Raw genomic sequence first — 14,600 nt, 5'->3', positions numbered from 1 at the left:
AGAAGCTGAGAAGCTCTGTATGTGATGTTCTTCCAACTATAGGATATGCTAGAAAAGGCAAAACTAGGGACATTAAAACTATCAATGATGGCCGGCGCCACGGCTCACTAGGCTAATCCTCTGCCTTGCGGTGCTGGCACACCGGGTTCTAGTCCCGGTCGGGGCACCGATCCTGTCCCAGTTGCCCCTCTTCCAGGCCAGCTCTCTGCTGTGGCCAGGGAGTGCAGTGGAGGATGGCCCAAGTCCTTGGGCCCTGCACCCCATGGGAGACCAGGAGAAACACCTGGCTCCTGCCATTGGATCAGCGAGGTGCGCCAGCCGCAAGGCGCCAGCCATGGTGGCCATTGGAGGGTGAACCAATGGCAAAAAGGAAGACCTTTCTCTCTGTCTCTCTCTCACTGTCCTCTCTGCCTGTAAAAAAAAAAAACAAAAAAACAAAACAAAAAAAACCAAAAAACCTATCAATGATAGCCAGGGGTCAGAAGGGAATGAGAACTGGAAAGATGGAGTGCAGAGGATTTTTCAGGCAGTGAAACTATTCTGTATGATATATAATGGTAGATCCATGCCATTATACATTTTTCAAGACCTATAGAATGTACTACAACAAAAATCCTAACATAAATAAGGATTTGAGGTGATAATGATGCAAACGTCAATGTTGGTTCATTGATTGCCAATATGTTAGTGTGCACAAGGCACTGACAGTGGGGAAGGTGCTGCAAATGTGTGAGCAAGGGATATATGGGACCTTAGTAATTGCCCTACATTTTCAGTGAAGCTAAAATCTTCTAAAATACATATTTAATTTTTTTTCACATCTGTGATGAACCCATGATTTCTAAATGTACAGTGTTTCGAATTGGTGCATTTTATGTGTTTGTGTTAGTGATTCCTCTGCACTAAAATATTTGCTGAAACATAGAATAAGCTTTTGTATAACTTTAGTACACTTAAGTAATGTTCACCTAACACAATATAACTTATACCTATATCTTTTTGACATTTAAGTAGATATTCCAATAAAAGATTATTTTCAGGCCATCCTTAAGGAAGACAATTTTAGTTCCTTAAAATTGATATAAATCTTGCAGTTTTTCATATTAAACCTGATCCATATATACATATTAAATCAATCAATGAAAGTTTTGGCATACTATTTTGCTAAAAATTTATATTTATCAAAAATGTGTTGTATTAGCAACTATTGGATAGTTTGAGGGAAAACAGTTCCGATATATATCATCATATGTGAACAGAGTTGACACCAAAGCAAAATTATGCAATTTTTATTTTTTGGATTTCAATATCTTAGCTTACATTGACATCAAATTAATCAAACTCTAAATATAATCTTTAAACAATTATATGCTTTTAATTGAATAATTTGTACTGAAAGGAAAAAAGAATTGATAATTTTTACTAGTGGCTGCTAGGGAAGGATTAAATTGTAATTTTATAGAGTAGGCACAAATGAAGCCTTTGAAGACCATATCACACTAAACATAATGAGAGCGTATGTAACAGTGAGCACCATCTTCTGAGAACTGACGGTTGCCCCATCAGTTACGGAAAGGGTGATTATCCTCAGTTCTGTAGAGGCGAGGAGAGGTACAGCCATTGGAGTGCCTGTGATTGTGCAGCCTGCAGATGGTTTTTTTCTTTAACTGCCCTTGGAAGGATAGCATCCAGCATCAGTACAGCCCCGGTTTCGCTGCAGCCATGGAGGGAAGCCATGCACAGATGTCGTCTTCATCAGTGTTTCTTTCCACGTCTAGAACAGCGACAGTGATTTGGCTTTCTTACTGTTGCCTCAGAGCAGAAAGCGAAGTCAGGAACACAGTTCTTTCCCTTGGCTATACCAATCCTTTTGACAGTAAACTCTCAAAAAATTATTTACTTGCTTGAAATGCAAAGATATTGGGAGTTGGGTGGGTGGTTTCTCAACACACACACACACACACACACAGAAAGAGAGAGAGTGGGAGGGAGGGAGGGAGGGAGGGAAGGAGGGAGAGAGAGAGAGAAATGGTGGGGTGCAGAGAGAGAATCTTCCTCCATCAGCTGGTTCACTCTCCAAATGGCTGTGATGGCCAAGGATGGGCCAGAAGGAAGTCAGGAGCTTTGCACTCCTTCTGGGTCTCCAAGGTGGGTGGCAGGGTCCTAAGCTGTGGGGCCATCATCTGCTGCCTTCCTGGTGCCTATGGGATGTTTAACCTGCTGTGCCTCAACAGAGGGTCCAGAAAAGGATACTACTAATGCTAGCAGATAAACAAACAGGAACAGCTCAGCTTCCTGCCTAATACTATTCTTAGATGGGGACCTCAACTTCTAATCATTTATTCTTCTTCATTAACTTTGTTAATTCCATTTCTTTCCCATTGATAATTATAAAATGATGGTAACTATTTAGTGTTTCTAAACCCTGATTTTGTGTTAATCTCTTAACTCACTGTAACATAAAACCAGTTCATTTTATTCTTGAAATATGAAGTCTGCTCCATTTATTCACTATTTTTTTCCTTTAAAGTCACCAATTATCTTCAATTAAGGAATCCAATTAGCATGTTGTTTTATCTTACTTCTTTACTCTGAGATGTTTGACATTTAGTCACATTATTTCTTGAAAAGTTATTTCCCCTTTTGCTTTCTCATAATTATTTTTGCACAGATTACTTCTTACCTCTAAGGTACTTTTTGATTATTTATTTCCTTTCCTTTTCTTTTTTTTTTAAATAAAATTTGCAATTTCTTCTTTCTCTGCCTCTTATGTAACCATGCTATTCACTCAATTTACAAATAAACCTTGGGCAAATTTATTGAATTCATATAAAAGTTTAGCTATTAATTGGCCATTAAAAAAACTCAGTGCTGAAGATGAAAGAGGTAAAGTTAGCAGATACAAGAGGTATTTTTCCTGTGTGTAAAAATCATTTGGTTCCTTTCTGGATCTGTAAAGTTTTCAAATCAATGGCTTGGGGTGGGGACGGGGAGAGGAGAGAGAGAGCATGCCATCAATCCTGTAAATGCTTGCAATGTCCTCCGGTTGAGCCAAGCCAAAGCTGGGAGCCAGCATGTCAGTCCAGGTTTCCCATTTAACTGGCAAGACCCAACTACTTGCCTGCTTGCCTGGGCTTGAGTCCCAGCTCTTATCCAAATATCAGCTTACTGCTGATACACACCCTGGGAGGCAGCAGGTGAGGGCTCAAATAATTGGGTCCCCACTACCCATGTGATCTGTCTGGTCTGTGTTTCTGTCTCCTGGCCATGTCATGGCCCAGCCCCAGTTGATGTAAGCATTTGAGGAATAAACCAGCAGATGGGAGATCTTCCTCTGTCTCCCTGTGTCTCCCTGTCTGTTTCAAATAAATAAAAGATAATTAATTAAATGTAACATAATAGATATATTTGTTTGCTATTAAAAGAGATTGCAACTGATTTTATCACAAGTATCATAAAGATGTGCATAATTTCATGGCTGCATTCTGTTCATTTCCACACACTGTGGGTGCATTGGCTGCAATACATTTGTGGATTATCAGCAGCCACGCCAATGCATGGCCTTGAGAAGAAATTTAATTTGTAGAATGAGAGTATGGATGGATGATGCTGATTGCATTGATTGATTAGAACATAAACACAATCACAGCTCAAACTGTATCCTTTTCCATCATTTTAAATATTGGTGAGATATTTGTAATGGTGAAACTCTGTATCCATCTGCCTTTCACCTGCTTTGGATGTTTTCATTGCCTGGGCCGAAAGTCAACTTTCTGTCCCAGAACTCCCCTTCTCCCTCCAGCAATCAATAGAGATGAAGGAGATCAGGACCTAGATCCGGGGTGACACCCTGAAATGCAGAGCAGGGCTACTGGAATGGTCTATTATGTCTTTTCCCATTCTTCCAAAACGAATTCCTCTGCTTCTTGATGGACACATGCACAACACACAACCATGTTTGAGCACTTCTTTGTGCCGCTTTCCCAGACACCCAAATTGCTAGCTACGACTCCGGGCCTGATCACTTCTCTATTTTGGCAGTGAGTTCCCTGCTATTCTGAAAGCATATTCGTATTATTATTCCTTAGTGAGAACAGAATAATGCAAAATTGACTTAATCTTCTGCCCAAAGTTTACGTTTTGTTGTATGGAAAGAACTTCTTGACAGGATTGCTAAAATTGCTGAACAACAGTAGTCATTTCACTGTCTATGAAAAATAAAATCATCTCTCATCTCTCTAGGACAGATTGTTTTCCATTTTGTCCTGAAAGAGAATAAGATTTCAAATATTGTTTTCAACTCCCTGCCTTTCAGACATATACTGAAGCATCTTCAGAAAATTTTTTAAATTGTGGATACCGTCATAGCCTAATATTTATATAGGCATTGACTATGATATAGGCAGTGATAGAGGTTTTTCTTCTAAAATGTATGTTGCAAAAATTTGCAGATAATATAATACTTTTACATTTGAGAATTACATATGCATTGTATCTTAGTGTAATATATTTTATGTCACATTTGTTATCAATAATTTGCCTTTTGTTGAAAATACTGTTTATAAAGATATCATCATGGTGTCATGGCTAGTAAATTCCTTGGTATGTAATATGTGAACAAAGTAGAGGAATTACAAGGGTTTTTTGAGAAATATTAAGAAGAGTAATAGTTTTCTTACCTTTAATGTTTCAGTATTTTGCTGGTTATTACATAGGAGATACTGCAAATTTGTATTGCAGTTACTTCAAGTTTATATTTTAGCTGTGGAGATTAAATTTACAAAGTGAATGCCTTAGGATACAAGATTCAAATATAAATTATGCTATACCTTGAGTGTCCTGCAAAGAGAGAAATGCGTAACAGCACTAAGAAGACTATTATAAGAATACTAATGAGACTCATGCCAGAATTTATAAAAAAGTGTTAAATATATATCAATACATAAATACACATATATTATTTTTTCAAAACAAATCCAGATACCTAAAACTAGTTTTTAAGAATTTTGTATAATTACCCTGAATCATTATGTTAAATGAAATGAAACAGTACAGAAAGACAAATATCGTGTGATCTGATTTCTGTGTGGAGTCTAAAAAATAAGTGATCTACAAGTTAAAGATACAGTAACCTGCAATTGTGACATAAAGGGTAAAACTGCCACCTGTAGAGCCAGCATCCCATGTGGGGGCCTGTTCAAGGCGCCAGTTCTAGTCCTGGCTCCTCCACTTCCAATGCAGCTCCCGGCTAGTGTGCCTGAGGAAGCAGCAGATGATGGCCCAAATGTGTGGACCTCTGCACTCACATGGGAGACCTATAAGATGTTCCTGGCTCCTGGATTCAGATCGGCCCACCTCTGGCCTTTGTGACCATTTGGGTTGTGAACCAACAGATAAAAAATATCTCTGTGTCTCTGTAACTCTTCCTTTCATGTAAATAAATATTTTTTAAAGTTTTTTTTTTAATTTATTTGAGAGGTAGAGTTACAGACAGTGAGAGGGAGAGACAGAGAGAAAGGTCTTCCTTCCGTTGGTTCAGTCCTCAGATGGCCGCAGTGGCCAGAGCTGTGCTGATCCAAAGCCAGAAGCCAGGTGTCAGGAGCTTCTTCCCAGTCTCCCATGCGGGTGCAGGGCCCAAGCACTTGGGCCATCTTCTACTGCTTTCCCAGGCCGTAGCAGAGAGCTGGATTGGAAGAGGGGCAACCAGAACTAGAACCGGCGCCCATATGGGATGCTGGCACCACAGGCGGAGGATTAACTTATTGCGCCATGGCACCAGTTCCAATAAATGTTTTTTAAAAAGTTATAATGGTGGTTAACAGAGATTGCAAAAGGATGTATACAGAAGAGATGATAGGTGGGTATTAGATTATAACTAGATGGGAGAAAAAAGTTTCAGGACTCTATTTTTAATGTACTGTATGTTTATCTATTAAGAAAAGACTAGGAGATAGGATTTTGGATTTTTCACTGTAAAGAAATGTCAAATGCTTGAAATGATAAATATATTTACCTGATTGAACTTTGTACAATGTATACATGGAATAAAATCTCACATTTAACCTCATAACTATGTTTATATTTATGTGTCTTTAAATTTTAAAATATTATAATGATATTGTAGGTGTGTTATGATTTTTTGAAACCAGGTATAATTGATTGAAAGTATGAAATCCAGCAATTGTCTTGTCGGGGTAATTCACTAATTTTCCTTTACTCCATTTTCTGCAGCTATAAAACCATTTGTATAGAGATGTGTGGTGAGGGTTCAAACTAAGACAATGAGTCTATTAAATTACAGAGGCAATAGGAACTATCATATTTGTTTGTGTCTCTCCTAGCACCAATGCTTTCCCCAAAAAGATACTACATAGTACTTATGTTGCTCTTAGATTTGACAGAAATGAAACTTTTCTATCCTACTATAAAAGTATTCCATCCCCTTTTCCTAATACATATGGTTAAATATACAAAGTCATAAATAAAACATATAGAAGACATGTTGCCCATGTAACATCAATTTCTAAATATTAATAAATTAAATTATTTCTTCTCAATAATTTCACTCTGAAAATAACCTAGTTCTTTTGTTACAGGTGATAACTGCAAGACCACTGAATACAGCAAGATGAAAAGCATGCTTTTAGACTTACAAAATCAAAAATATATTACACAAGAAAATGAAAATCCTAATGGTGATGACATATTTCGGAAGAAGCTATTGGTGGATCAAATGTTTAAATATTTTGATGCAGACAATAATGGACTTGTAGATATTAATGAACTAACTCAGGTATGATTAATTATTATATCAACAAACTTCCTTAAAGATAGCATACACATATATTTATGTTTTGCTAAATGCATTGTATACTACTACTACTACTACTACTACTAATAATAATAATAAATTTAAACCATATCATTAAAGAGTGTGAGAATACAACATTTTAAGACCAGAGTTTGGCTGGAATATAAGCAATGTTAATTTCAAATGGCATTTGTATGATGATTTACAGTTTGAATACAAATATTTGCTTTTGATAGATTTTTTTTTTTTTTGACAGGCAGAGTGGACAGTGAGAGAGAGAGACAGAGAGAAAGGTCTTCCTTTTGCCGTTGGTTCACCCTCCAATGGCCGCCGCGGTAGCGCGCTGCGGCCGGCGCACCGCGCTGATCCGATGGCAGGAGCCAGGTGCTTCTCCTGGTCTCCCATGGGGTGCAGGACCCAAGCACTTGGGCCATCCTCCACTGCACTCCCTAGCCACAGCAGAGAGCTGGCCTGGAAGAGGGGCAACTGGGACAGGATCGGTGCCCCGACCGGGACTAGAACCCGGTGTGCCGGCGCCGCAAGGCGGAGGATTAGCCTAGTGAGCCGCGGCGCCGGCCGCTTTTGATAGATTTCTATACCTTAAACACCTAAAGCAGTTTCAAATTCCCTATATTACAGAATTTATAAAATTGCATCTAATGTAATGAGTAAATTTCTATTAGTCAACAAAGCCTATCAGGAATTCAGAGACACTGTTGACAATTGAGCACTTTTGTAGCACAATGAACATAAATTATTTGAGACTGAATCACCTGCACACCTCAGCACATTTCAGTGGTGAGGGATCCATTGTAATGGATCCGATTATATTCAATATAATCAATCAATATAAAATCAATCCAATTTTATTATGAAGTCCACATTATTATGGTGCATTTCTGTGCAAAGTTGTCAAGAAAATTATATATGTATGTATATATACACACACATATAAACAATTATTAAGGATAAGATTTTTAAAAAGTCATTCTTTCTTAAGAGCTATTTGGCAAAATATAGATATTATTATGTGGGGGTCACTGAGACATACAGTCTAGTTTAAAGGAAATGGTAATACCTAGATTTGGGAGTCTGGATCTAAAATAAGAGAAATAAGCTTTCTCCAAAAATAGATATAGGGCTTAGGGAGTAATGGAGAGAAGAAATCAAATTAGGATAATAGGAAATGGCCATCACATTGATGAATTTCCCTAATTATTTACAATCCATATAACCTAAGTTGAAGTGAATTATGCTTCTGTCCTAAACAGCATACATAAATTTGGGCAGGAAATAGGCTGATTCTATAATACCATGAAAAATGTGATCATTTGGAAGCTACTTATTATCATACAACCCACACCTAAATCTAGAAGGGAGATGGTTGATCACTGGAGAATGACCGTGCATAGCACTCCACTCAAACAGCTATATTCGAGTTTCTGAGGGCTGCCATAACACAAAACCACAATGTGGGGTGCTAAAATAGCAAATTTGTAGTCTCACTCCAGAAGCTGGAAGTGCAGAAGCAGGGGATTGTCAGGGCCATGCTCCCTCTGAAGTCCCTGAAGGAGGTCCTTCCTGAACTTGTCCAGATTCAGGGAGCCCCAGACATTCCTTGACATGAAGGAATCACTCCAACCTCTGCGTAGTTGCATATTGTTCTCCCTGTGTTTGTCTTCACATAGTCCTGACTCTTCTTGTAGGAACACGGGTTAAGTGTCAACTCCAGTCTGGAATGGCCACATTTTGTGTTGTCTAAATACATCTGCAATGGCTATTTCCAAAGAAAATAAAATTCTGCATTTGATGGAAACAATTCAACTTATAATAACATTCATCTGCTACATATATTGCTCATTTTTTTATCTACCTTTAATTTGGACTTCCTTTTTGTCTAATAGTGCCCTTTTAATTTGAAGATTATGAAGTTGGGAGAGCAAAAACTATGTTCAGAATCTCATTGATTCAAGAGATACATGAAAGTAGTAATACAGGCCTGTTATGATTCCTGAACTCTTTCTGCATACATCCCATTTTCCTACATTAGGACATCTTGATTGCTTCCAAATGTGGGCAATAACAAATTATATGGTCTCTATAAATAAATGTGTGCAGATATTTGTGAGGGCATTTCAACTTTAAGGAAATACAGGGGATCACAGATGGTAGACAGTATGATAAGAATATGTATAGTTTGGTAAGAAATCGGCAGTATCTGCTGAAGTGGCTGTGCCATTTTTCAATCCACCAGCAGTGGATAGCAGAGTTCCTATTCCTTCTTATCCTCCCCTGCATGGAGTATTATCAGTATATAAGCCTTTATCAAATGTGTCTTTGTGAACATTTTTCTCACAGATGTGTGGTTTGTCTTTGCATGCTCTTGGCATAATCATATTTTTCAGAGTATACATTTTTAATTTCAATGAAGTCCAGCTTATCAATTATTTCTTACATAGATAATGCCTTTGGTGTTGCATCTAAAAATTTATCATGAAACTTGAGGTTATCTAGGTTTTGTCCTATGATATATTCTAGGAGTAATATAGTTTTGAATTTTACATTTAGGTTTCTATATATTTGAGTTATTTTGTGTGAGAGATACAAATCTATATTTAGAATAATTCATTACTTTTGCATTTGGACATCCAGTTGCTCCAAAGCCATGTGTTAAAAAAAGACTATCTGTTCTATTATATGACCTTTGTGCCTTTGTCAAAAATATACTAATGTTATTTATAGTCTATATATAAGCTCTCTATCCAGTTTCATTGATTTATTTATCTATACTTTTGCCAAAATCACATTATCTTGAATACTGTATCTTTAAAGAATACTTTCAACTTAGGTAGTACTTGGTATCCTATTTTGTTCTTCAATATTATGTTGGGCATTTTGGGTCTTTTAACCCTCCATATAAAGTTTACAATCAATTTTTTATATCCCTAACATAGTTTGCTGGTTTTTTAATTGGGGTTGTGTTAAATATTTGCACGAAATTGGTAGGAAGCATCACCTTGACAATATTGATTCAGAGTTGTGAATAAAGACTATGTCTCCACTTATTTATTTATTTGATTTTGATCATCAAGAGTCCTGTAGATTACCTTAAAGAAGTGTTTTGTTAAATTCATTTTTGGAACTACTCATTTTGGAAACTGTGGGTGCCATTGAGTAGTCGTTGAGGAAGGTGCTAGTGTCACTGGTATTATTTTCTTTTATTTCAAGTTCCACCTGTCAATTGCTGAGATGTAAGAAAGAGACAAAGCAGCATATATTAATCTTGTAGTTTTATTAGTCCCAGAAGGACTTTTATCAATTATTTTGGATTTTCTACATAGACATCATGTCATCTGTGAAGAAAGATGGTTTTTGTTTCCTACCCACATGCCTTTCCTTCCTCTGTAAATGCTTGTTATAACTTGTGTTAGCTGGGATTTCAGTGCTCTGTTGAAATGAAGTGCTGAGATGGGGCATCCTTGTCATGTTCCTAGTATTGTGGGGAAGCTTTAAGTTTTTCATATTTTCTTTCATAACTGAAATTTTTTGGTTCTGTTGATAATCAGTGCATAGATATTTCAATTGGGGCACAGTTCTTAAAGTGCATGCCAGAAAGCTAAAAAGTCACACATTATGATTCTTTTTCAGTGTTTTTTCAGTGACTTTCTTGCTTCAAACCTGGAGGTAGCCTTTAGCAGGATGTCATATACCAATATTCAAAGGTTGATAAGCTGTTACTTATTCCCCACCAATTCATGATATAACATCATATACACTACACACTCAAGTTTTCAAACTTTCTTAGCAAATTAACAAATTTCTTTTAGAAAAACAGGACCAGAAGGACTTAAGACATGACAAGAGTACACACACTTCTGACAGGAACATGTTCAAGGAGTAGATTTTTTTTTTGTAGGAAACATTCTACTGAACTATAATATGAGAGTAGAAATCATTGAACATGTTCAAGACATACTAATTGCATAAGTTTGTCTCCAAACTCACATTTACTATGCAATGTGTTGTAGGATGTAAAAACCACCTCCCACCAATAGAATGTTTAGCTGACACCAAACCTCCCATAATTAAATATTTTCACTATTTCCAGTCCATACCAAACAATAAAGAACTAGCAAATTATATCAACTCTAAAACTGTTGGGTAGGCATTGTGGAGTACCATGTTAAGTTTGGGATGGCTGCATCCCTATTGAAGTGCCTGAAATCAAACCCCACCTCTGTTTGTGATATAGCTTTCTGCTAATATATATTCCAAGACGCAGTGGGCAATGGATCTCAGACTTGAGTTCCTGACACCCATGTGGGAGATCATGGTAGAGTTTCTGGTTCCTAGCTCCCTGTTGGCCAAGTCCTGGTTATTCTGGGCATTCAGAGAGTGAATCAGAAGATGAGTCACACTCTCTGTTTCTCTTTCTCTCCCCTTCTCTCTCTCTATCACTTTGCTGTGCTGCCTTTCTAACTCTAAAATATCATTGATACTTTTAAAAAAATTGGTTGACATGGGATTCCCACTTCTTAAGTATGTTTCTGGAACTGTAAAAAAAATTGCAAAATAGTTGTTAAATGTTTTCCTCTGTTTTAGTTTCTTATGGAGACAGGACCCTCTGATCAACAGATAAGATTGAATCCAGGTCTCCCACATGGGTGGCAGGAATCCAATTAGTTAAGTTATTGCACGACCTTCTAAGATCTGCATTAGCAGGAAGCTGCATTCGGAAGCCAGAGTTGGTAGTTGAACTTAGGTACTCTTCATGTGGGACATGGATATTTTAAGATCTAGGCCAAACCCCTGACATTCTAATTTTCTTTCCTTTATAGTATTTCCGGTTTGGAGATTGATGTGATTTTGGTCACTTAGAGTGAGTTCGAAAAAAATTTTTTCTCCATTACTATATTCTGAAAAGAAGTTGTATAGAATTTAGTGTAATTTCTTCCATAAATATTTGGGAAAATTCGCCAGTAAATCCCTTTGGATCTTATGTTTTCTGGTTCAGAAAATTATTAATTAGACAAACAGTGCCACTTTTAGACAATGATATGCAGATTATCAATTTATTCCTGTATATAAAATACTGAGTTGTAAAGTGTTTGTTTTCCTTCTGATATCCATTGGTTCCTTATGATGGTCTTTTGCATGCATCCCACATCATACAAGTGGCTCATTCCTTTAGAAGAAAAATGTCACTATCTCTTCTTTTTTTTTTAACTTTTATTTAATGAATATAAATTTCCAAAGTACAGCTTATGGATTACAATGGCTTCCCCCCTCTTAACTTCCCTCCCCACCCACAACCCTCCCCTTTCCCGCTCCCGCTCCCCTTCTATTCACATCAAGATTCATTTTCAATTCTCTTTATATACAGAAGATCAGTTTAGTATATATTAAGTAAAGATTTCAACAGTTTGCCCTCACTTAGCAACACAAAGTGAAAAATACTGTTGGAGTACTAGTTATAGCATTAAATCACAATGTACAGCACATTAAGGACAGAGATCATACATGATATTTTTTAAAAATTTATTAATTTTGTATGCAATTTCCAATTTATCACCAAGTTTTTTTTTGATTTTCAATTATCTTTATATGCAGAAGATCGATTCAGTATATACTAAGTAAAGATTTCATCAGTTTGTACCCACACAGAAACACAAAGTGTAAAAATACTGTTTTAGTACTAGTTATAGTATTACTTCACATTGGACAACACATTAAGGACTGATCCCACATGAGACATAAATACACAGTGACTCCTGTTGCTGATTTAACAATTTGACACTCTTGTTTATGGCGTCAGTAATCTCTCTAGGCTCTAGTCATGAGTTGCCAAGGCTATGGAAGCCTTTAGGGTTCGCTGACTTTGATCTTATTCCGATAGGGTCATAGTCAAAGTGGAAGTTCTCTCCTCCCTTCAGAGAAAGGTACCTCCTTCTTTGATGGCCCCGTTCTTTCCACTGGGATCTCACTCGCTGAGATCTTTCATTTAGGTCTTCTTCTATTTATTTATTTATTTATTTATTTTTGCCAGAGTGTCTTGGCTTTCCATGCCTAAAATACTCTCATGGGCTCTTGAGCCAGATCCAAATGCCTTATGGGCTGAGTCTGAGGTCAGAGTGCTATTTAGGACATCTGCCATTCTGTGAGTCTGCTGTGTATCCCACTTCCCATGTTGGATCATTCTCTCCATTTTTATTCTATCAGTTAGTATTAGCAGACACTAGTCTTGTTTGTGTGATCCCTTGATTCTTAGACCTATCAGTGTGATCAATTGTGAACTGAAGATGATCACTTGGACTAGTGAGGTGGCATTGGTACATGCCACCTTGATGGGATTGTATTAGAATCCCCTGGCACATTTCTAACTCCACCATTAGGGGCAAGTCCGATTGAGCATGTCCACTATCTCTTCTAGCAGGAATCAGCTACGTTTAAAAGTAGGTCTTGGCCAGCACCACGGCTCACGAGGCTAAACCTCTGCCTGCGGCACCAGCACCCCAGGTTCTAGTCCCGGTTGGGGTGCCGGATTCTGTCCCGGTTGCCCCTCTTCCAGTCCAGCTCTCTGCTGTGGCCCAGGAAGGCAGTGGAGGATGGCCCAGGTGGTTGGGCCCTGCACCCGCATGGGAGACCAGGAGGAAGCACCTGGCTCCTGGCTTCAGATCGGCATGGTGTGCAGGCCGCAGCGGCAATTTGGGGGGTGAACCAATGGAAAAGGAAGACCTCTCTCTCTCTCTCTCTCTCTCTCACTGTCTAACTCTGTCTGTCCAAAAAAAAAAAAAAAAAAAAAAAAAAAGTAGGTCTTTATAGATAAACTATAAAAAACTTCTTCAGACTTTTAAAATTATTTTAGCACAAGTACTGTTTTTAATTTACATGTTTTTAGGTGACAGATGCTGTTAAGAACCTATAGGTCAAGTATCTAACCATTAATGTCTATTATTTTATTCATTTACTTGCAGGTATATAATACCATAATATAAATTTTAAAAATGACTTAACTGAAGAGTAGGTGGACATCTTGGTGTTATGGGATAATCTGCATCCTGGGATGCCAGTATCCCAGATTAGAGTGCCTGGTGCCCTGCCTTTACTTCTGATACAGCTTCCTACTAACGTGCATTCTTGAGAGGCAGCAGATAATGGATTATGCACTTGGCTTCCTTCCCACACACTTGTTGGGGACTCCCATGGAGTTCCTGGCAGCTGGGTTTCCCTGGCCCCGCCCCAGTTCTTGTAGCTATTAAGGGAGTGAACTAGCAGATCTCTCTCTGTGTCTGTCTCTCTGCCTCTCTCTCTGGTCTCTGTCTCTGCCTCTCTTTCTCTGTGTCATTCTGCCTTTTAAAAAAATAAAGATAAGTAAACTTTATTATTTCTAAAGATTTATTAATTTTTTTGAAAGTCAGAGTTACACAGAGAGAGGAGAGGCAGAGACAGAGACAGAGAGAGAGAGAGGGAGAGAGAGAATAAAAATATATATTCTGGATTTTCTTTTGTGTATTTACAAGTAAATCAGAGCCCTCTCTAGTTTGGAGGGGAAAAAAGACATACTATAAAACAGTATGTAAAAAGAGTAGATCTGAACAACTTTTCATAACCACACAATGTTTGCTGATATGAACTGAGCAGTTATAGAAATATATCCCGGGGCTGGTGCACTTGGTTAATCCTCTGCCTGTGGCCCCGACATCCCATATGGGAGCCGGGTTCTAGTCCTGGTTGCTCCTCTTCCAGTCCAGCTCTCTGCTGTGCCCCAGGAAGGCAGTGGAGGATGGCC

The 14,600-nt window shown here is 37.9% G+C and overlaps 1 protein-coding gene across 1 annotated transcript in view; it reads left to right on the top strand.

Annotated features, from left to right (window-relative positions):
- The window catches only part of FSTL5 (follistatin like 5), an 873,635-nt gene that overhangs the window by 440,193 nt on the left and 418,842 nt on the right, over positions 1 to 14,600 (top strand). The window contains exon 5 of the mRNA XM_062198990.1: positions 6,597 to 6,793. Within this exon, the coding sequence (XP_062054974.1) occupies positions 6,597 to 6,793 (197 nt within the window). The remainder of the gene's footprint in view (positions 1 to 6,596; positions 6,794 to 14,600) is intronic.

The sequence above is a fragment of the Lepus europaeus genome, chromosome 8 (genome assembly GCF_033115175.1).
Source record: "Lepus europaeus isolate LE1 chromosome 8, mLepTim1.pri, whole genome shotgun sequence".
NCBI classification, from domain to species: domain Eukaryota; kingdom Metazoa; phylum Chordata; class Mammalia; order Lagomorpha; family Leporidae; genus Lepus; species Lepus europaeus.
Note: the sequence above shows the minus strand (reverse complement) of the source record. Positions and strands in the feature narration are given on the sequence as shown.